Source organism: Lineus longissimus, chromosome 10, assembly GCF_910592395.1.
Source record: "Lineus longissimus chromosome 10, tnLinLong1.2, whole genome shotgun sequence".
Taxonomy (NCBI): Eukaryota; Metazoa; Nemertea; class Pilidiophora; order Heteronemertea; family Lineidae; genus Lineus; species Lineus longissimus.
In genome coordinates, this window is record NC_088317.1 from 2,653,630 (window position 1) to 2,675,016 (window position 21,387).

General features: G+C 42.8%; 2 protein-coding genes across 7 annotated transcripts; one reads left to right on the forward strand and one right to left on the reverse strand.

The window, feature by feature from the left end:
- Positions 1–112: 112 nt before the first annotated feature.
- On the forward strand, positions 113–12,917 carry LOC135494617 (zinc finger CCCH domain-containing protein 13-like). Of its 5 annotated transcripts, XM_064782752.1 has the most exons (14): positions 113–171; positions 745–901; positions 1,182–1,300; positions 4,500–4,576; positions 5,058–5,180; positions 5,431–5,515; positions 5,781–5,910; positions 6,246–6,389; positions 6,697–6,768; positions 6,964–7,083; positions 7,363–7,618; positions 7,815–7,954; positions 8,159–9,733; positions 9,806–12,917. In XM_064782752.1, coding segments are annotated over exons 1-14 (5,127 nt in total). In that variant the 5' UTR covers positions 113–170; the 3' UTR covers positions 11,934–12,917. The 5 variants fall into 5 exon arrangements, with proteins under 5 accessions (XP_064638822.1, XP_064638820.1, XP_064638821.1 ...); XM_064782750.1 differs by having other exon boundaries at positions 8,159–12,917; XM_064782751.1 differs by having other exon boundaries at positions 149–286; positions 8,159–12,917.
- Positions 12,918–16,199: 3,282 nt separating this feature from the next.
- LOC135494619 (uncharacterized) lies at positions 16,200–20,260 on the reverse strand. 2 transcript variants are annotated; one of them, XM_064782756.1, is made up of 7 exons: positions 19,310–20,258; positions 18,680–18,850; positions 18,126–18,160; positions 17,827–17,872; positions 17,560–17,610; positions 17,079–17,206; positions 16,200–16,908 (listed from the first exon to the last, which is right to left on the reverse strand). In XM_064782756.1, the coding sequence occupies exons 1-7, from the start codon at positions 19,782–19,784 to the stop codon at positions 16,618–16,620; spliced, it is 1,197 nt and encodes a 398-aa protein (XP_064638826.1). In that variant the 5' UTR covers positions 19,785–20,258; the 3' UTR covers positions 16,200–16,617. The 2 variants fall into 2 exon arrangements, with proteins under 2 accessions (XP_064638826.1, XP_064638827.1); XM_064782757.1 differs by lacking the exon at positions 17,560–17,610 and having other exon boundaries at positions 19,310–20,260.
- Positions 20,261–21,387: the final 1,127 nt, after the last annotated feature.

The following is a 21,387-nucleotide window of genomic DNA, read 5'->3' on the forward strand; positions in this document are numbered from 1 at the left end:
TTCGGCCCGTGATGTCGAATTCTACATCTACCCGTTGAAATTCTTACATAGTCAGTTGGTCGAGTGATACTTCGCGACGATGTACACCGTTGACGACGCTTGGAGAATGGCCCACCGATTGGAACTCTCCTTTTCTGCGAGCGTTGGGAGACGCGAAAGAACATTGAAAAAGTTAAAATTTACGATTTTCCTCCTTAAAAACATGATAATCTCGACAAAAGCATGAAGAGTTGGTGAAAGTTATCAACTCAATCGTTTAGGAAAACTTATACATACATCTGTTGATGTAAATGCCATGAGTATAATCCAAATGAAAATCAAAGAAAATCTTGAAAATATGGGACAAATCAGACTGTGTCTGGACTCTGCACTGCAATCGATGCACACGATTATATAACCATGCATGCATATGTACCGTGTATGCATACCATTTGCTCCAGACGTTGTTGTGCATGACGACTGGTGTGTGCAGGCACTGTGCTGCCTCGTTGCGGTTGTGTTGTGAACACACCGGTACGGGTAGTGGACGAGGGGCCGGCCAGCCTCAACCCAAGTTTAACTTGGTAGGCCTGCCACTTTTACGTAGGGATAGATTCAGTTGCCTATTTTACACAAAAAAAGCTAGGTCTTTGTTGGGAAAAACAGGGAAAGGCTTTCAGTCCGACTCTAGTAACATACTTGGCCGAGTGGGCGAGTTAATGAAATTTTTTTATTTCATTCAATCTGTCTCCATTTCCACTCCAGTGAATTATCTGAATACAATGGAAGAATATCATTATGATCTATTGGAGAATGCTGTCTCCCACCACGGCTTAGAGTTGTTGGAGATTATCCATCGGGAACAGAAGAGTCAGTCTTTACCGAGTAGGATTGGAACTCAAGGAGTCTTGACAGGGAACAAGTGAGTTAGATTATTATCCGAGTTAGAGAATGCCGTCTCCTACCATGGGCACAGCTTAGAATTGTTATAGAGGTAATCAGTGGAGAACAGAACAGTAAGTGTTTTCAAAGTAGGATTGAAACAAGTTAGTCAAGTGTGTTTAGCCTTTTGCACTTGCAGAGGGTTCAATTATAAATATACTTGGAGGCCTGCAAGAGACTGTTTATGGAAGGCTCCTCCTTCGATACTATTCAAATAGTTTGAAGTCTAAAAGCTACTGAATTGTAATTGTTAATTGCAGGGAAGATGACTACCGTAAGAAACTTCACCAGTTTATTGGGCGTAACGCTGATGTGCTATTCAAGCTTGGAGATGGAGAGGCAAGATCCAAAGCAGAAAAGTGTGATCGATACGAAGCAGGTGAGACAGTCTATTTTATCCCTGAGATTGTGTTGTTTGAGGCAGAATAGGTGCCCAATCTGAAATCATGTCTTTGTCTTGTTTTGTTCAGCTACAGGATGACAGGTATTGCAACAGATGGTGATCCTGTTGATTCTAAAGTGTGCTTGAAGACTATCTAATTCTAGAATAGGCGGAGTGTAAACACGATGTAGAAGAATGACTGTCATTGACCATCAGTGGTTGTGTTCATTATAAAGGGTGATGCCAGGGCTCCCCTTGAGTAGCAGTAGCTGCTAATAGTGATAACTTTGAGTTGACTCGATTGGTTTTGTGGCGTCACAAAGTTTGATGGTTGACCGGTGAAGTTTTGTTTCTCAACTCTGTGCATGGCTGCCGAGTTGCAGAATAATTTTCAAAAAGCTGTTCTTGCCAGGTAAGTAATATCATGTTATTTTCAAAGGTAAGAGTATGATGTTGATACTATTCATTTTCCGCAATTTCTGCTGAAGTGTGTTATTTATAAAGGCCTACTATTTCCTTTTCATCAAGTTGGCAGTTTTGACCTTGGAATCCTTTCCAATCCTGGTAATGTTATGTACCGTAATGTTAGAAAGAGTAGAATCCACACTAGTTAATTTGGTTAAAACCAGTACTGTATGCAGAGCAATTAGTGGCGTCAGTACCACTGCCAAACAACTTTTAATTGGAATAGGCATTATCTACTTGCCAGCGGTACAGCATCTGAGGATGTACGAAAGGTGTCAAATTTAGGTTAAGAAAAACATCAGTTACAAAAGTAGGGATATCACTATCAGTCAGTTAGTTTAGTTTGAGAAAGTCAATCTCTAACCAGTCGATTTCTCATGGTGCCTTAGTCACACCATAAACGTTGAATGCATCAATTCAAAATCGGATATTTTACTAGTAGCCTCGCAGTGACCTGTATCCTTCCACGGAACATCTATACATGTAGTTCCAATTGATCTGAACATTCAGCTTTCCTTTTCGATTGGCCATGGAAGCTTGATTGTACATAGCAGGTCGTCACTTTTTCCCTAGATGAGTAGAAATGTGTATTCTTGATGTACAGGTTTTTCGAACAGATACAGGTGAGTGAAAGTATGGCTTTATCAAAGCTGACTTACAGGTATAAAGGGTAAGTGACTTGTTTTGATCATTATTGTGGTGTATGTTAATTGCTGGTTGTATAGTGCTACATGTAAATTAGAATTTCCCTACGTGTAGGATGTACTCTATATGAGATGTTATTTTGAAAATCAGGATTCAGAATAAAAGCAGCATTGGCTGTTTCTGAATAAAAATGGTAGGATCGCCCCCAAACTTGCCAAAGATGAGTTGTGCATGATTTTTTCTCTTGTTTGGGTGATGCCGTAGGCCCGTTGACTGTCCTAGTTTCATCTAATTTCGATGGGACGATGCATAAATTGCACTGTACTCGGGTTAAAAACCCACTGCTGCCAGTTTCAGGCTTGTTGCTCCCCTTGACTAATCAGTTGTACAATATCATATGCAGTATAATTATTGGCTATTGAAGGGACAACTTGGGCATGAGATAGTTTAGTTTTTCATGCGAAAATAGTTTCCAGCAGGCCTGTGACTTCTCCATGCAAGAACATTGAAAAAACACTAAACTGTTAGAAACAGAGGAGGTCTTAGTATGTCTTATGTGCAATTTTGGGTCAATTTCTTAATATTTCCTTTCAGGTTCAAAGAAGAACCCCGAGTGTTTGAAAACACCCAAGCTGTTGCCAGCATTGAAGAATTCATGAGTCATCATTGAACAGTCGGAATTTAGTTTTGTCGCTGGGTGTTTTTACAGAGCTCCTGAGATGCAAGCCTATTGGTCAACGAGATGATTGCAAGAAGATTTAGGCTTGAATGGCAGTTGATGACCACCTCTGCTGACTGAAAAAACACACTTGCTGAAGTAATGATCAAGTTGTCACCTCAAGATAACTATGGAAGGATATACGCTAGCCAAAACCAATAACATCACAGAAAGAAATTCAGAAGTTATTGGCTAACGTGTTGATGTCTATGGAAACATTCCGAACTATCAACAGAATTACACATGAAGATGGTAAACTCATAGATGCACAGATAATACACAGCAGATGATGATTATGTGGAGCTCAAGGCGTCAGTGCTGGTAGAAGAAAATAAGACATGTTGGTCGCTGCTTTACATGCTAAAGAAGAAGAGATTCAGACTGCAAATAAATGGTCGATCAGCAGACGCTGGATGGATGTGATAAAGTGTGAGCCCTGTCCCACTTGAGCTGCCTTATTTCGAAGGAGTGTGCATTTGCGTCATTGGTGATGAAGCAGTTGTCAGGACAACTCCTTAGTGTTTGTTTACAGGTTTAAGAGGTGCAGCGGAAATTGATACAGGTGATAATCTGCTGCCATTAGTGGAACATCGAGGAAGTAACATGACCTGTGACAAAGTGCTGTCCATTGCAAGGCTGCGTATAAATAATGTTCAGTTTTAGAATGTGAGTACAGTTGGCAATATTGATGCTGATATGAGCTGTAATGTTGCTGTAATGGTCCCATTTCGAAGTGAAACTTTTTGTGATCAATGATTTTATAAAGAATTGATGTTATCTGTTTGTCCATGATCATTTCTCACTATTTGATGCTGCATCTTTAAATTGTTTTGTGATGATTGACCGAGGTTTTGTTTTTTTTAACCATCTGGAGAACGGCAGCACGACCACGTTTATTTTACGGAAATTTTCAAGTTAGAATAAGATGATTAGTGCCCTGCCCTCTACACCAAAACATGAATTATAGTCACAGCATTCAGTATTTCGTCTGCCTTTAAGCTCTTGAATGACCGATATTGAAATGACATGTTGATTTGATTCATTCAATATCCATGCAATTAATGATAATGGAGAGATAAGCAAAAACTAAGAGAAGAGGTGATGTCACAAAGGATGCCGTCTGTGACATCACTAACCGCAGACCTCTTTCCATTTCTGGCCTGTATCTAATACTATTTGTTGCATAAGCATAAAACTTAACATTTTTGTCATCAAAACTTATCTGAACAGTTTCTTGAATTTATCTGACAGAAAATTGTCCTGTACTGTCCCCTTTTATTTTGGTCATTCGCAATAACAACTCAAACCTCAGGATTTGTTCTTCTGTGTCGCTCGTCATTCATTTTCCAATATTCTAACTCTTTCCAGATTTGTATGCAGTCATGCCGCCGCTTGAAGCATTCATGGACGTTCAAGGTGCAGCGCGCCGTCGTCATTTCTACAAGGTATGTTCATCCTATTTCATAGTTCTCAATTATTATTTTTTATATTGCTTCTGTGCAGATTGATACATTTTTCCTCTCTCTCTTCAGAATCGAGCTAACTCATTGGTTACTTGTCCTTGGCAACTCTCTCTTAACTTGAGAGTGTCTCGCTAGGTAACATGATGTCTATTGCATCAATTTTGATAGTGCAAGGGGCAGGTAGTCCTTCGCAAGGTTGGTAAGATAGCATGAAGATGCGGACTGACTTGTTTGAAGTTTTTCATGATGAAATCCCTCGGTGAAACTGATTTGCTCTTACCTCTTGTGGTACTGCTTGTTATCACATGCTTTGTGCTCCAATATGAATTACAGATGGGCAATAAAGGATTGTTTTGCTCCAACTGTAAAGTGAAAATAAGTGGAGGGGATAAGGGAGACTGTTTCTAAGCACCATTAGTAATCGATATGATGAGTTTGTTTATTCATTGATGTTTCATTGCAGAGTGTTGCCAAAGGTGACACGGTCATCGCGACAGTCGCGTCGGTGCAGGAGAGCGGTGTGATGCTGATGCTAATGTGTCTTGACTACGGAAATGCAAGACATCTATCAAGCCTGAGGATAACTGTAAGCTGCAGACCAATGAATGTTTTCCTGATTTCCATATTTGCCGTTATCTTTGAGGATTAAGTAACTGTATCGAGCTCAGAGTATTTGTTGTCTCACGAGGTGCCACGGGTGTGTAGAGCTGAAATGTTGCCAAAATGTTGGCTTGGATGAAGGGACAGGTTCACTTGCGCAGTGTTTGGTGAGACAACCATGACATACACTTGTTTGCACAAACAAAATGTCAGCACATTTCATACCACTTTTTCAGGCATTCTGTCCGTTGAAAGAGTTGCCACGTAAGCGTGCACATGAAGACCCATTGGATAATCTGAAAATTAAAGACAAAGTGAGAGGTAAGGTTCATGAAAATGTGTAAAATGCGTGCTTGCTTTTCAATTTTGTATTCACCGTCTATTGACTGGCGTCTGGTTCTGACATTATCCTCAAATACTTGGCCAGCAGATGCACAGGACTTTAGTGCATTAGATTCCTGGCATCAGAACTCATGCCTTGGAAAACATGCCCAGTACAGCTTTACAATACAATTTCACTTTCAGTTTCACGCTTTCCTACATTCACCTTCTGTTCATTTCATTAACTTTTGCCTCTTTATTGTAGCCGTGATCACTTCAGTAAATGTCGAGGGTGAGAAATTGACAGCCTCAATGCTACCTTGGGCCGTGCCAGAAGATATTGAGGACATCAGGCTTGGTCCCATTACTGATGAAGAGATGCCTATCAATTATGTGTAAGGACGGCAGTCATGTTTCAAACAAATGAAGGAAGAATCCTACAGAATAATTAGGATGTCATGCTTGTCAACTGTGTGCCTGCGTGAAATGTGTAGATGACCACAGTCTCAGAATTCTACTTTGTACATGCTTGTTTATATGTTTTCACTTTTAATGGTCCCTGGTTTGGGGTTCCGCCCAGTAATCCAAGGTCTAGTTTTTGCTTTCTGACCTCAACTGTAATGCTATATGAGGATATTTGAGACAGGTCCCGTCAGTGAAAGAACAGCTCTGTAAAAAGCCACAAATATTATCATCTGTTATCAAGAGAAACATTGTGATGTATTTATAGGAAGGCGAAAGAAATTGATGGCCAGACTTACGCGATGATGATGGAGACTAACGCAGCCTTTCAAAATAGCAACATGGAGAGTTTGATGAGCAAGTTCCTCATTGAAGACGAGTGTCCACCGTCATTTATGATTAGCCTCAAGAAGTAGGTGGTGTTGTCTGCAGTTTGATTTTGAAAACGATGACTAAAACGATTCTATTGCTTCATAGTCTGTTATGATTGACAATGTATTGGAGGTTCTTGTGGTTGAATATATGAAATGTTGAATGTCATGAATGTTTCATAGGTGATAGGTTGCGTGTCATATCAATCCAGTAGATTCTAGCTTGGAAAGAACTTGTAAAAAAACCTTTCAAGCAGCACCAACTTGGGTCTCTTATTAAGGTCAATTACACTACAGAGAAGGACTTAGCCCAAGTTGGGCTTCATGTTAAACCTTTGTGTATTTCAGCCTCCATATTCCAAAGCATGAATATGCTGAAGAATTGAGAAAGATGCAGTCATACAAATGGTCTCTGAGAAGGTAATCCATTAAATCCAGTTTTTGAGTTTTGAGTTGAAATAGCCTGGCATTGGTCTTTGGAATTTGGTTGATTAAAAAGAATTCTTTCTAGAAATGACACAGATTTGATGCCCCTTAGCTCCCCCTTTTTGTCCCCTTTAAGATCGATACAATTTTGACTCGATGTTTTTTTATCACGTGCGTCTGTTTCTTCAGTGTTGCAGAAGGTGTATCGCATTTCAAAGCTGGCCGTTTCACAGAGGCAATGCAACATTTGAACAAGGCTCTACAGATCGATCCTGAGAATGTTGAGGCTCTGGTTGCAAGGGGTGCACTGTAAGTAGTGAATACAATCGCTTTACACCCTCTGAACTGAGCTGGAATATTGGATTTCAAGTACCCATAGCCAACTGTGATTTCACAGAGATAACATAAGAATCATGGCTGGTATCGAAAGTTTTTGAACTCCAGTCTTTTCAGCAGGGAGCCGTAGATGACCTCACTTATGGCCATTAAGTGCGTAGTGCATGTATTGTTTTTACTGATTCACTTGCAATTAAGGGTAAACTTGTCACGCTCTCCTTTTAAAATCCTCTCTGCGAATGTTTACTTCAGGTATGCAAATAACGAGAGCTATCTCCGTGCCATAGAGGACTTTGAACGATCGCTGGAACTCAATCCAATGCATGCCAATGCCAGAAAGTACATCTGCCAGACATTGGTGGCCTATGGGCGCAGTTTACAGGAACAGAAGAAGTACCGTGATGCCATGGCTTTCTACAAGCGGGCGCTCTCAATCAACACTGAGTTTCTGGAAGCAAAGGAGTGTATTGCTGAACTTGACATACAGTCAACAGATGAACCTGAAGATGTAAATATAAAAGTAGTTTAGAGCCTGGAAATACTCCAATATATACTGCCATTCTGTCACTGAAGGGTATGTGGATGTAGGTACTTTGACTCTCTTTCAAATTGATCTGGTTGCCAATATATAGGCTTCTTACCATTTCTAAATACAGGGCATGTGGTGTTTAAAGACCATCTTGTATTATTTTTCATTGTTTCAGGATGTGAATTACATGGATCTGGGTTATATTCACAAGAGTTCTGAGAGTCCTGAGAGAGAGGAAGAAGCGAAGGGTTCGGGTCTTGAGAAAACAACTGAGACGCTGAAGCGATTGATTGAGGAAGATGAAAAGGGCACCAGGTAATTTGTCTAGAATTAATCTTACAGCTTGTATCGGTCTTGTCAGGGCGGTTTTTGGCAATTCGGATTATAATATAAGGGTTGTTTTTAGGAATGTGTTTTCAGTTCATTCATAGAGTATTTTATGAACTTGTCAATCTGCCCGTTGAATTAATTCCGTTTATTAGAATTATCACAATGATTGAAACTCGTGTTCTTTTGCAGGAAGAAAAGGCGTTCCAAGAGGGCCGATTCACCTCACAGTGGAGGTTCACCTGTGAAGTCCCGTCGTAAAGAAGACCATAAAACGAATCCAGAAAATAGTGGTCAGCTGTATGGTAGAAATTCATATGAAGCTGAAAGCGACATGCCTCCCTGGAAAGATGGGACATCCTCCTTGCAAGATGATCCATATTTCCCAGATAAACCTGCAACTTCATTCATGAATGTTCCACTGCATGAAGTTCCACTCCCTGATCGAAATAATAAAAATTCAGACTCTCACCATCGTTCAAGTGAGAGAGAAAAATCTAGGGAAAGATATGGTTCCAGGTCACCTCATAGATATGATTACAGGTCTCCTCAAAGGAGCCGACGATCTACTGAAAGGTCCACACAAATGTCACATCGTAGGTCATCCCCAAAGTCTAAACACCTGTCCCCTCCTATGTCAAATCGCCAGTCGCCCCCAAGAAGGTCAAGTTACGAACCTTCGCAGAGCTTGTATGACCATTCACCTCGGAGGTCAAACCATAGATCTTCACAAGGATCGCTTGGCCAGTCTCCAAGGTCAAGACAGTTTTCACCTCAAAGTCGGCAAACTGGTTATGGATCACCATCACCTCCACGAGGGAGATACGACCCAGGGTCTCCGGCTCATAATTCATCACAAAGAATACCAGGGCTGGATTCTCCCGAGTTGGAAATACCACGTTCACCACACTTTGCAAGGGAAAAGGACCGTCCAGATCAATATTTGGGATATCCGCAAGAAGACAGGAGATTGCCTCCATCTGATAACAGGAGTTCTGAATATGCAAGATATGAATCTGTCGAGGAAAAGCAATATCATTCGGAAGATAATAGTAATGCATTTCAAGAAGGATACAAGAAATCTGCTTCTGACAATGAGAGACGACAACGTAATTATTTTGATGCTGAGAAAACAGATAGATTGGACCGAGAGGAAAGGGATGACAGAGAATCGAAACAACTTGACTTCCAGAGGGCGCTGTCAAAAGATAATCGCCAGACCCTCCCAGCAAGGGATGAACCTGAAAAGGAATTGACCGAAGATCATGATGAGAAGGATGTTCCAACTAATTCTGAGGCAAGCGGTCTGGTTGCTTATTCACGGTCACCAACACCAGAGAGAGGAGGCAGTCCCAAATTGCGTTCCCGGAGTTACTCTCGCAGAGACAGTGATCGATACTCTCGGGATCAGCGGTCCAAGCATGAGCAGTTCAGGAACCGTGATGACGGCAGGTCAAGATATGAATCACGCCCAGGTAGTCATCGGGATGAGGACCACAGATACAAAAGCAAAGATGATTATAGGACGAGAGATAGTCACAGGTCACAAGAATGGGATCATCGGGGATCACACGAGAGAGGTGTTGATAGTTCAAGGGAGCAGAGCGGACACAGGTCAGGAGATCGTGGTGATTGGAGGGAAAAAAGGGAAGAAGATAGACGCCGCGTGCGTAAGCCAGAATTTGAGAGCCACAAACCATTTGACAAAGAATATTTTCAGTCGCAGAAAAGAGATGATCGCAGGTCACGTGAAAGAGATGGTCGCAGGTCGCGTGAAAGGGATGATCGCAGATCAGATGGAAGAGATGGTCGCGGGCCACTTGAAAGAGATGATCGCAGGTCAGATGGAAGAGATGAAAACAGGCTGCTTGAAAGAAGTGATCACAAGTCACGCGAAAGATATGATCGCAGGTCACATGAAAGAGATGGTCGCAGGTCACGTGAAAGAGATGGTCGCAGGTCGCGTGAAAGAGATAGTCGCAGGTTTACTGCAGACCATGATCGCAGGTCACATGAAAGAGATGATCACAGGTCATTTGAAAAGGACCAGCACAGGCCTAATGAGCAAGATGGCAGAAGTTCCAGAGAAAGAGAGTCCAGGTACCACGGATATAAAAATGATAGGTCATATGAAGGTGATTCTGGCTATCGCTCAAGGGGGGATAATCGTCCTGATGGTGACAGAGGACATGAAGAAAAAGATATGCCTGACAAAGAAGTTTTATATGGCAAGTGGGAGAAGCCTCGCGTTAGCCGTTTTGATTCGGAATCCATGCTTCCACCAATGAAAAATATTTGCCAGGAGAAAAGAGATGATGATGATAGTAAAAAGAAGATTCTGATGCATGATACAAGCAAAAGTAGCATTGCTCATGTTGCTGGCAGTAAGGAGAGTTTTATAAATGATATGTACAAGTATGTAAAGGAAGAGGTGAAAACATCGTGTCAATTGGTCAGAAATAAAGATGAGTTTTCTGTTCAGCATGCAGAATTTGTGAAAACAGGCTGGCAAGAAGCCGACACAGTCTCCACCCAAAAGAAATTCTCTGATGATTTGAAGGTTAAAATTGCATTCGATGGCAGTCTGGGTTCTCGTAGGGTGGTTAAGGATGAGGTACCACCAATTGTTAAGACAGAGAACGTTGAAGTTGAGCCAACTCCAGATGACCAGGATGAGGAAGCGGAGTCAGTTGCACCTATTCTGGACTTTGATGAATTACAGAAGAAACTTCAGCAGTATTGGAAGACCGACGTTGGTGAAGTAAAGCCACTGGAAGACGTGAAGATCCCCAGCAGAAAAACCCCAGTTCAAGAATCTGAGCCTTCACTAAGAAACCGTGGGCCACCTGAAGAATTTGTAGAGGACTTGATTAAACCTGAAACAACATATCGTAAACGTAAGCTTAGCAGTGGGAGTTCCTCTAGCAGTAGCAGTTTAACCTCTGTCAGTAATAGCAGCGGGTCAAGGTCACGTAGTAGATCAAAGTCATGCAGCAGATCTCGGTCACACAGGCGGTCGACATCACGCAGTCAGTTGAGGAGAGAAACATACAGGCCATCTAGCAATAGAAGGTCGCACAGTGGATCCAGGCAGGGAGGGAGTTCAAGGCATAAATCTCATTCAAGGAGCCACTCGCGCAATTACAGCCGGTCAAGATCTCGTGGTGGCAGGTCTCGTTCCAGAAGTGGTTCACGGAGGAGGCACTCTTCTTATCACAAATATTCTAGAAGTCGTTCCAAGCATCAGGGATACTCTTCCAGGCATAGTAGGTCACGATCCCGGGGACATTCTAGGCAAAGAAGGTACAGCAGGTCAGGAAGTCGCTCAAGGAGAACTCATGACAGGGGTGATCATGCTAAATTCTATAGTCATCCAAGAGATTTTCAACACAATTATGGTCCTAGTAACCATCCTAAGGCAGTTAGAGGACGCAATACATTTAGGCCCCCTCGTTCAGCATCAAGAAGATCTCACGATAGAGATGAGAGCCAGTCAAAATACCGATGGTGGTCTCCTTCCAAGTCCAAAATTGCCAGAGATGAAGCATATGTAAAACCCAGAGAAGAGATGAAAAATGAAAGTGACAAGCCACTCACTGACACTAAGGATAAGCAGAATATCTCAAGCTCCACTATAAAGCCACCTGCATATGAGGTAAAACCTGTAATTGATGTTCCACTGAAGGAAAAAGAAAAGACTACTCCAGTGAAGAGTTCTGCTGTATTCTCTAAAGATAATATTTTTGAATCCGAGTCGGCCGATGTCAAAGGACATGACAAAATTACTTTTTCTATCAAAGCCACACCAGCACCAGTACCAAAGTCAGTTGTGAAACCTGCTGAGACACGCAACTCCCTTCTCGAAATGGAGAAGTTTCTTCAGAACCTTAAAGAAAAGAAAAAGGAGGAATTGACAGAGAAGTTTAAATTTCAGTTGAAGAAGAAGCCAGATAATACTGTTTGGTAATTAGTAGGATGACCTATGTGTGAAAGTAAATGTAGGGTGCCTGTGTGGGAAAGCAGGCCTTCACACAGGGGGTGGTCCGAGGAAGGCGTTGTAGTTAAAGGGTGATACGCTCTTTTTTGTGATGGATCGTAACATTCTGTTTTTAAATGCTTTGTAGATTGGTGTTCCATTAATCATGTTTATATATGCTTTAAGTATTGAAGTTCAGCTGAGGGTTTGCCATTTTGCATTTTAGAATGAGCTCTCACTGTGGCTAAACATGGTAGAGAAGATGGTGTTGTCATGAGTATGATTTAGATTTGGAATTGGATTGAAGTTTGATGTGCATGGGATGTTTATGTCAACATGACGCACCCTGGAGATGCTTAGAATCATGAGCAGGTGTTGTCGGTTAATTGACAAAAGTCATAAATCAATACGGCAGCTGAATCAAGCTGGAGTCAAAAAGGATCTCTGCTTCAAATTGGACATAAAGCTTTGGTGTACTGTATAATATAGAACTCGATGTGCTTCTGTATAAAGCTGTTGACCATTACATCATTGTTGGTTCAATTGTCAGACAATTGTATGGTGGACCAATAAGTGAGCAATTATTCACCAGTATTTTTAATCAATAATTGTAAACCCCTTTATTTGTGTGAGTCCCACATAGCGTGCATATAGGGGTAAAATTGGGAATGCCACAAGGGGCACTTATCAAATAGACATTGAAAAATCCAGTTGACTGTTTTACAGAAATTAGTGGATGTTAAATCAGGAAAGCCTATTCTGTTGCTTGGAATATATTTCGGTAATCGATAATTCTGCAGTCCTTTTCCCGCAAAACTCCTAAGTGGCCCAAAGAATTACATTGCAAATTTTTCCTAACAGCATAGGTTTTTAATCTAGCCGATGCAGGTAGAATCATGTTCGTCACATGCTTCTGTAGATATCATCTCCGCAATGTTACCCTCAGATCAAGGATTTTTTAATAAAAACCAATGTTTTGAAACATGTCTTTATTAGTTACTGTATGTACACCAAGTGCAATTCGGACCTTCTGTGTTTGGTAAACAGCCAGGCAGGAGCTGGGGGGTCAAATTGATGGTCGTTTTGAAAGACCAGGGACTATTCCTCCTGAAACACCAGCTGATCGTTGTCAAGGATGGGGAAAAATACTGCCACACAAGCTTTAAAAGACAGGACAATTCCTCCTGCTACATCGGCCACAAGCTGTGAAAGGCGGAGGACTATTTCTCCTGCTACACCAGCCACAGGCGCTATTTCTTTGCTCCACCACGCACATGTTGTGAAATATAGTGGACAATCCAGCCGCAAGGCGTGAAAGACGGGGTATTCCCCTGCTTCACCAGCAACAGGTTGTAAAAGACAGGGGACTATTCTTCCTGCTACACCAGCCGCAGGTTGTGAAAAACAAGGGACCATTCTTCCTGCTACACCAGCCGCAGGATGTGAAAAACAAGGGACTATTCCTCCTGCTACACCAGCCACAAGCTGTGAAAGACCGGGGACTATTTCTCCTGCTACACCAGTCACAAGCTGTGAAAGACAGGGGACTATTTCTCCTGCTACACCAGCCACAAGCTGTGAAAGACGGGGGACTATTTCTCCTGCTACACCAGCCACAAGCTGTGAAAGACGGGGGACTATTTCTCCTGCTACACCAGCCACAAGCTGTGAAAGACGGGGGACTATTTCTCCTGCTACACCAGTCACAGGTTGTGAAAGACGGGGGACTATTTCTCCTGCTTCTCCAGCCACAAGCTGTGTAAGACAAGGGACTATTTCTCCTGCTACACCAGCCACAAGCTGTGAAAGACTGGGACTATTTCTCCTGCTTCACCAGTCACAGGTTGTGAAAGACGGGGGACTACTCCTGTTACACTCGCAACGGGGGTGGTTAGAGACAGGCGACAATTCCTCATGCCACATCCGCAACAAGTTGTGAGAGACAGGGGACTATTCCTCCTGCTGCACTACCCTCTGATTGTGAAAGACACTGAACAGGGGACATCGGACAGCAAGAACAACATGAAAAATAAGAAGCTTAATCGGTGGAATATTCCTCCTGCTACACTAGCCACAAGCTGTGAAAGACGGGGGACTATTTCTCCTGCTACACCAGCCACAAGCTGTGAAAGACGGGGGACTATTTCTCCTGCTACACCAGTCACAAGCTGTGAAAGACGGGGGACTATTTCTCCTGCTACACCAGTCACAGATTGTGAAAGACGGGGGACTACTCCTCCTGTTACACTCGCAACGGGGGTGGTGAGAGACAGGCGACAATTCCTCATGCCACATCCGCAACAAGTTGTGAGAGACAGGGGACTATTCCTCCTGCTGCACCAGCCACTGATTGTGAAAGACAGTGAACAGGGGACATCGGACAGCAAGAACAACATGGCAAATAAGAAGCTTGATCGGTTGACAACCTGTGACACCCAGTAGTATTATTTGTGATAATAGAGACAATTACCACAATCTGTCTTCAGACGTTTTAGTTCTTCTTCATAAGTACAGATGTCTCTACTGTACAAGGCGTAAACCCGTGGATTAGTCCCACCAAGAAGAGTACTTTTTGTTACCCGCCTGTGCTATCAAAACGTCATCGTCCTACGGCCGGTGTGCAAGGGATAGTAGTCCTAGGGCTGATAGTCCGTGTAACAATGGCCCGCATTGCTAAATGTTTTGGTTAGGGTTAGCGGTACAATAGATCATGCTGCTTAATTGGTCAAATACAATGCTACCGGACTATGACTCCAGGGGGACTATATCCGCTGTCACACCGGGCTGCCGCTGCCCTCGTATTTGCCACTCACTGTCTAAGAAGAGTACAGCAGCCAGCTCAGCATTGGTTTAATTGAGGAGGTGAAAAAACTCATCGCCATCTGGCATGAGACATTTCAAGTACGTCGCACAGGGGGATAAAGTACCGTGACCACTGAACATTGTCAATAGGACAGATGAAGTGTCTCGTCGGACATCTGGTTGCGTCAACTAATGGCCGAGTACATACGAATATCTCTTCGACGTCAGAGGCAAGTTACATGTACATAATGTACTTCATAACGCAGACACCGCTCTCAATACCAATCCAACCAGCATTCACGAACTAAGAAAACAAGTACATGTACATTCCTTATTTTCTCCTTTTTATTATTGTAGTCACTCAATGCATTGGCATGCAGTTCGTCAGTTAGCCTATTATATACTAACTAGCATTGTACCCGTGGCGCAGGCAGGTTCAAATGGGCTATACCTTGAATAGATTGAATTGCAATGAAAATCTAATGCAATATCAAAGGAGCAATATTGAAGAGACAAATTAAACCAACCATTTGTCCACAGACTCGGACCCTGTGGCGTGCTGTATGCGTGCATATAAAAGTAAATCAATTGGTCCGAATGAGATGATGAGGCAATGTGAATATACCTCGTTCCTTAGTCAGCAATATGCCCCTTTTTATACGGAGAAGAAGGAGAACCCAGATAGGCCTTCACATGTCGGCCTCCAAATGGCTCGGACCAATTGCACTATCACTACTAAAACTTTAAAATGCGTTGTTGATGTTCAGCACCGTGAGCAGCTCCTTGATAAGGCCATGCCAAGTTCAGAGTGCCTCTTCAGATACATCAAGTTTTGAAAGCTGTGGTGAGCACATAAACATACCATTGTAACCTTAATTTGAAAATCCCTTCATAATCAAGGGCTAGCTCTGGCTAATACAGTACCAATATACGATAGACCATCAATTTGACCCCAGCTCCTTACTGCGGGAAAACCCAAGTCCAGCAACCAAAAGTATCAAAATACATTTTTGTTTACATTTGAACTGCACACATGCGTTTGTTTACAATTTCTTTCCCGCGAAATCTCGAAGATCAGGTGACCTACAATCGTGGATTGAAAATAACATTAACCTTGGTTCAGCAGGTCAACACGTGTACAGGCTGTTCCAATCATCCCCCTACAGCCAGCCGTTCAACAGGTAGTGTTAGTATCCCCACAGGGAGTGCAGGTGATTCATTAATCCCCTGCATAACTAAACAGCAATGGCTTGGCTTCCGTGAGTGATAAGGAGAATTGACTGTGTCCGATTAAAATTCCCTCATTACTGCTCCGCTGAAGTAAATTTCCGAAAATAAACATGACGTTGCATCAGGATAACATATCACCTGCAAACGTGCAAAATTTCGAGGCGAAACACTACCCCCAAATGGCACTTTAGCGAGCCGCCTTATAGTATTATGATATAGATGTACATTATTTACATAGTATGTGCCTGAATGAAAACGTTTGCGCAAGAACATCCTGAGTGCACGACAAAGACAGGTTGCGCTCGCCCTTCTAAATACTGGTGGCCTCCAGAGGTGGTCTCGGGGTGGTCCATGTCCCAAATATAGTCTTCTCATGGATGGGAGAGGGTCGAAGCCAATCCACTGCATCCAGGGTGTACATTTAAACAGAGGTAGACTGTTACAGGAGACTTTTTGGCAACTATTGTCCTTATCGAGTACGCACGTTGATTTCAACGACATTTCTTCAACTCAATTTGCTTTGATTTGAAAGGAACAAAATTTATGTACACTGTCTTTCCATCTCACTGAACACATTGGAAGTTTCAAAACATATGCACATGGTCCTGCCTCTCGCTGAAAACTATTATGCATATTTACCCAATCAAGAGAATTTGATAAGTCCGAGGTAGGCAGTTTCGGCGACATGCCAGGTCTTCCGCGGCGTTCTTGTGTTCAGCTTAATGTACACCTGCGCCCCGGCCTCAAGTCTTGCCAAGACTCCCATATAGCAAGTACGGATAGATTCCACTAATGTATCCTTTTGTGTTGAGCTGTCCCTTGCAGTCTTGTAGCCGGCCGTCTCTGAACATTGTGCTGTTGGCCTTGGTTTATTCGTCCCTGAGCTGACCACTATGCTAGCGGATGCGTAATCATCAAAGTCTTCTTGGATCAGCTGAAAAGGAAGTTAGAAAGTTAGAAAATCACAAATTGTAATATGAAATAAAACATTTCTACAATCTGGTTGTGACTTTGTCCTCGTAGTACAAATTTAGGCAGAAAAGGGGACTTTTGAGGTCTATTTCAATTGCGGGGAAAGAAAACTTTGAGCCCCACGGGACCTACCTGGCCATATATAAAATACACGCCACTCATGGTGACCTTGACCCTGCCCTGAAGGTCATCCAACTGGTAGAGTTTCTTGGCGTCGTTAGACATCCACTCCGCGTACTGCCACAAGCACACCCTCCCATCTGGAACATAAACGAAATTAATGTAAACTCGCCCAGGAGCCGCCCTGAGAGTCTAGGAGGCAGCACATTTCTTGCGGACAATCACAGGAAGCCTACACTCCGGATGCAGTGGACCGGCCTCGTCCCTCACCATAGAGGAAGGACGAAATGGACTGCAGATGAGTTTAAGTTTAAGGAAGCCAGACGTGCTTGGTTTGAAACATAATCGATGTCCTCCTGGCAATATATATCCTTGGACCATTTTGTGTTTTTTGGATGACCCCGAGTTACAAACGTATGGTGATCGTGGACTGCTGAATGGTACTGTGAATAGTTCCCTCCTTGTTTTAATCATGAAAAAGGGATAGGCCTACCTTTTGATGTTAAGATGCGGTCGTTGTTCTTAATCTTATTGTCGCACTCAGCTAGAAATACAAATGTAGATGGAGCCTTATTAGAGCTTTCAAGTTTTTCAAATCAGTGGTGACCCCGGATGTGGATGGGGGGGGGGGGGTGACCATTGCGCCATGGTTGTCTAGGGCCGTTTGTTGAGAAATAAAAATACCAGTAGATGGAACTTCTTGTCGATGCAAGCCTCGGGAGAATCTACTCTACTACCATAGACGATTTGTCCCACTTACGTTTTGGAGTGTTGCTTCCTACAAATTGTCCCAGGCGGGATTTATACTGAAAACAAAATGATTGACAACATTGGTCAGGAATTCGAAAAACAACAATTCCCGATGAACTTTTCATGACAATCCAGCCAACCTTTCTGGTGTGTTTTATAACGTTCGCCCCGAACCTTGGCCGACTCCGTGGCCTTTTTGTCTTTTGTGACAACTTCTGTTCTTAAGACGCAACTACTATAATTTATCGTCCTGATTGTTGGACATTAAACAAAGGGCATATATTCATCATGGGAAAGCCATTTACTCACCAGTTTATCATGGGCTTCAACAAAGAAATTTTCTTCTGGAAATCAAATAAACAGACAGAAGTCAGTGTCCGAGGATGTGCTGGAAAAGGTTCTACAAGAAAACAACGATAACAACGACAAAGCCTTCTGCTTCATCGACATGCATGACCGATTTGAAAACAATTATCGGTTACAAAAGCGAGCATTTACTGCAACAAGTCTCCGCTAGCAGCTTGAAGTAAATGCTAAAACTCTACTAGGACCTCATAGATCATAGTAGTATGATATAATTGCACATTTGCACTGCACACTTCAATAAGCGCCGCGCCTTGCGGGAGCAAATGATGGACAGTGCATGCGTGCTAGCCGTGTAGCAGTTGAAAATGTTCCCCAGGAAAACGTGTCTAGCTCTCTTCGATCTTGTCTTCTGACGGATTATGGCTTGTGTGCATGGCCCTTTTTCGCACTGTACTTGTTATGGTTGGGGGAGGGGGTCTGGCGAGTAAGAAGTATAAGAGTAAGACCAAAGCGTCTCGGATGGCATAATCGAGACGTGATCCTGATGGGACTCTCACCTCTCGAACTTTTCGCCAGTATCTTCTGAATCATATCATTCAAAGCCGTAAGGTTACTTTGCATATTCTGCAGCTGTTCGGATTGTTCCCTCGCTTGACTTCGGGCTTTTCGATTGCAGCATTTTTTGCATGGCTGCCTTTCCTTGTGCTTTTGTGTAGAACATTTGCATTCTGAAAAAAGGCATGGAGGTTAGCTTATTGAAATAGGCTCCAATCTGCTACGCTCCGCCGCTCGGCGCTGTACACGTAGTTGGAAGGACCCCAAATTGTCCTCATCAGTGCTAATAAAGTTGTATAAAGAGAGAGATTCTGCGAGGACAAAGTCACAACCAGACGACCAGTGTGGTCAGGCCATCTGTTCGACAATCTGAGGATAGCATTTTCTGGGTTTCCATGTTTCCATGTCTCCATATGTTTCAAGTTATTATGTGTCAAATCGCAAAGGTGCAGTCCAACATTGCATCCATGTTGTGATCAATGCACGGCAACAAACTAGGCCTATGACAACTTTTTTAGGGAGACCATGCAATTTGCATTAAAGATACCTAGGCAGTGGCGATGAAAACCACTTCCTGGTTCATGATACCGATGCCTGGGTTCAATGATCAATCGTGGCATCCAAAAACCTACCCTTGCATTTCGTTTTCTCGCGGCTCTTTTTCCCGCTCTCTTTTATACCACTCTTTTTCTCGGCGCTCTTTTTCCCGCTCTCCTTTTTTCCACGTCTTTTCCCACTCTTTTTCCAGCGCTTAGACCGACGTACTCTGATGACTGTTCTCTGTGGATCCATTGAGGAATGTTCATCAAATGACCTTTCAACTTCTTCACCGGAATCGTCCTCAACAGGGAAACCATATCTGTCATCAAACTCTAAAACTCCTGAAACGCCATCTTTGAATCCGAGAAGGCCAGTTTTGACCCCAATTACGCCATCTTGAACCTCGTGTTTTTGCAGCGTCTTTACCTCCTCTCGCAAAGGAATCAGCAGAGTCCACAGAACGACAGTCAGAATCGAGTTCACAATGCACACAATGAGGACAGTCAAAAACTTCCATGAAACCTTTGGTCGGGGTCTTTGTTTCCCCCCTCTTTCTGCATAATCCATTGCAAACCAATGTATACTGATGACTTGATGTTTCCAAATTGCCAGTGCACATAGACCAGAATCCCTTGTCTATTCGGTAGCTTTCCAAAGTGAAATGCAAATATTTCAGATCGTCGTAGATCCCTCAACATGGGTCGGACATATTATTAGGCGCCCCGATTTCCCCCTTACCAGAATACCTCGTATTTGTATACATGGTAACCGTGCACCTCTGTGGTTCGTCGAATCGAAGCAATCTAAACCCTGGCAAGCCGTTGTCTGTTGACCCGTCAAAACAACTTCTTTTTCCAGACTTCTGCAATAGAAATGTTCTTGGCCTATTGAAAAAGGCTTATTATGATATCAAATCTACATCTATATATATTCGTCCTCGTTCCTGATGAGTAAACTACTGCTCATGTATAAGTTCACGTCGTAGGTACAGATTTCCAGGTATAACGAGTGTGGGGTAAACCATCCCAGGGCTGAGGTGTTCTGCTTGACTTAACAGTCTGGAAAGGTCAAAGCTTCAATAACTCTAACGTCTTGAATATAAATATCACATTTTTTTATCTGCTTCATGCCTCGTTTTTAGCTCACCTCTTAGCAGAGGTGAGCTTATCCCATACCGTGGCGTCCGTCGTCCGTCGTCGTCGTCGTCGTCGTCGTCGTCGTCGTCCGTCGTCGTCCGTCGTCCGTTAGCAGGGCACGTTTCGTAACTGTTAGAGCTATTGAGTTGAAACTTGGTGCACATGTACCCTTATGTAATGACACCTTGGAGACCAAGTTTCGGTCCGATTCGTTTCATGGTTTGGCCACCAGGGGGCCAAATGTTAAAAGTGAAAATATGCAATATCTCCCTTAATAGTAGTCGGGAAATTTTGAAAAAAATATGGTAGGTACTTCTAGCAAAGGTGCATCATATATCCTCCGGGTTTTTGATTTGACCTCCTTTTCAAGGTCACAGAGGTCAAATGGTGTAAATTGGCCGTTAGGATGTAACGATGGCACGTTTCTAAACTGCAATGACTATTGATACCAAATTTGGTACACATTTACCCCTTAGTCAGGTGATCTCAGGGACCGAAGTTTGGTCCAATATGATTCACCACTTGACCACCAGGGGGCAAAATCCAAAAACCTTAAAAATGTGATTATTCCTTAACTTCTTGCTCGATTGCCACCAATTTGATATCATGGGTACATCTAACCACCATACAGTATATGTCACACAGGTTTTTAATTTGACCTTCTTGTCAAGGTCACAGAGGTCAAATGGCGTAAATTCGCCGTCAGGCCGTAACTATGGCACGTTTCTTAACTGCAATGACTATTGATCACAAATTAAGTACACATGTACCCCTTGGTCAGGTGATCTCAGGTACCGAAGTTTGGTGCGATCTGATTTGCCGTTTGGCCTCCAGGGAGGGGGCCAAATCCTAAATTCTTCAAAATGCCATTATTCCTAGTAATGACTTGCCCGATTGGCACCAATTTTATATCATAGGTACATTTAATTCTAACAACCATTCAATGTGTCACCCGGGTCTTCTTTGATTTGACCTACTTTTCAAGGTCACAGAGGTCGAATGTACTGTAAATTGGCCAATTTGGGGAAATTATA

Bases quoted from the DNA above. Each gene is read 5' to 3' on its own strand.
- LOC135494619 (XM_064782756.1), bottom strand. From the start codon at position 19,784: ATGGATTATGCAGAAAGAGGGGGGAAACAAAGACCCCGACCAAAGGTT. The intron at 17,873-18,125 runs GTGAGTAAATGG...TTTTGTTTTCAG, and splicing joins TTGAAGCCCATGATAAACTG to TATAAATCCCGCCTGGGACA. The intron at 17,207-17,559 runs GTAGGCCTATCC...TTTATGTTCCAG, and splicing joins CCGCATCTTAACATCAAAAG to ATGGGAGGGTGTGCTTGTGG.
- LOC135494617 (XM_064782750.1), top strand. The intron at 5,516-5,780 runs GTAAGGTTCATG...TCTTTATTGTAG, and splicing joins AATTAAAGACAAAGTGAGAG to CCGTGATCACTTCAGTAAAT. The intron at 7,955-8,158 runs GTAATTTGTCTA...GTTCTTTTGCAG, and splicing joins GAAGATGAAAAGGGCACCAG to GAAGAAAAGGCGTTCCAAGA.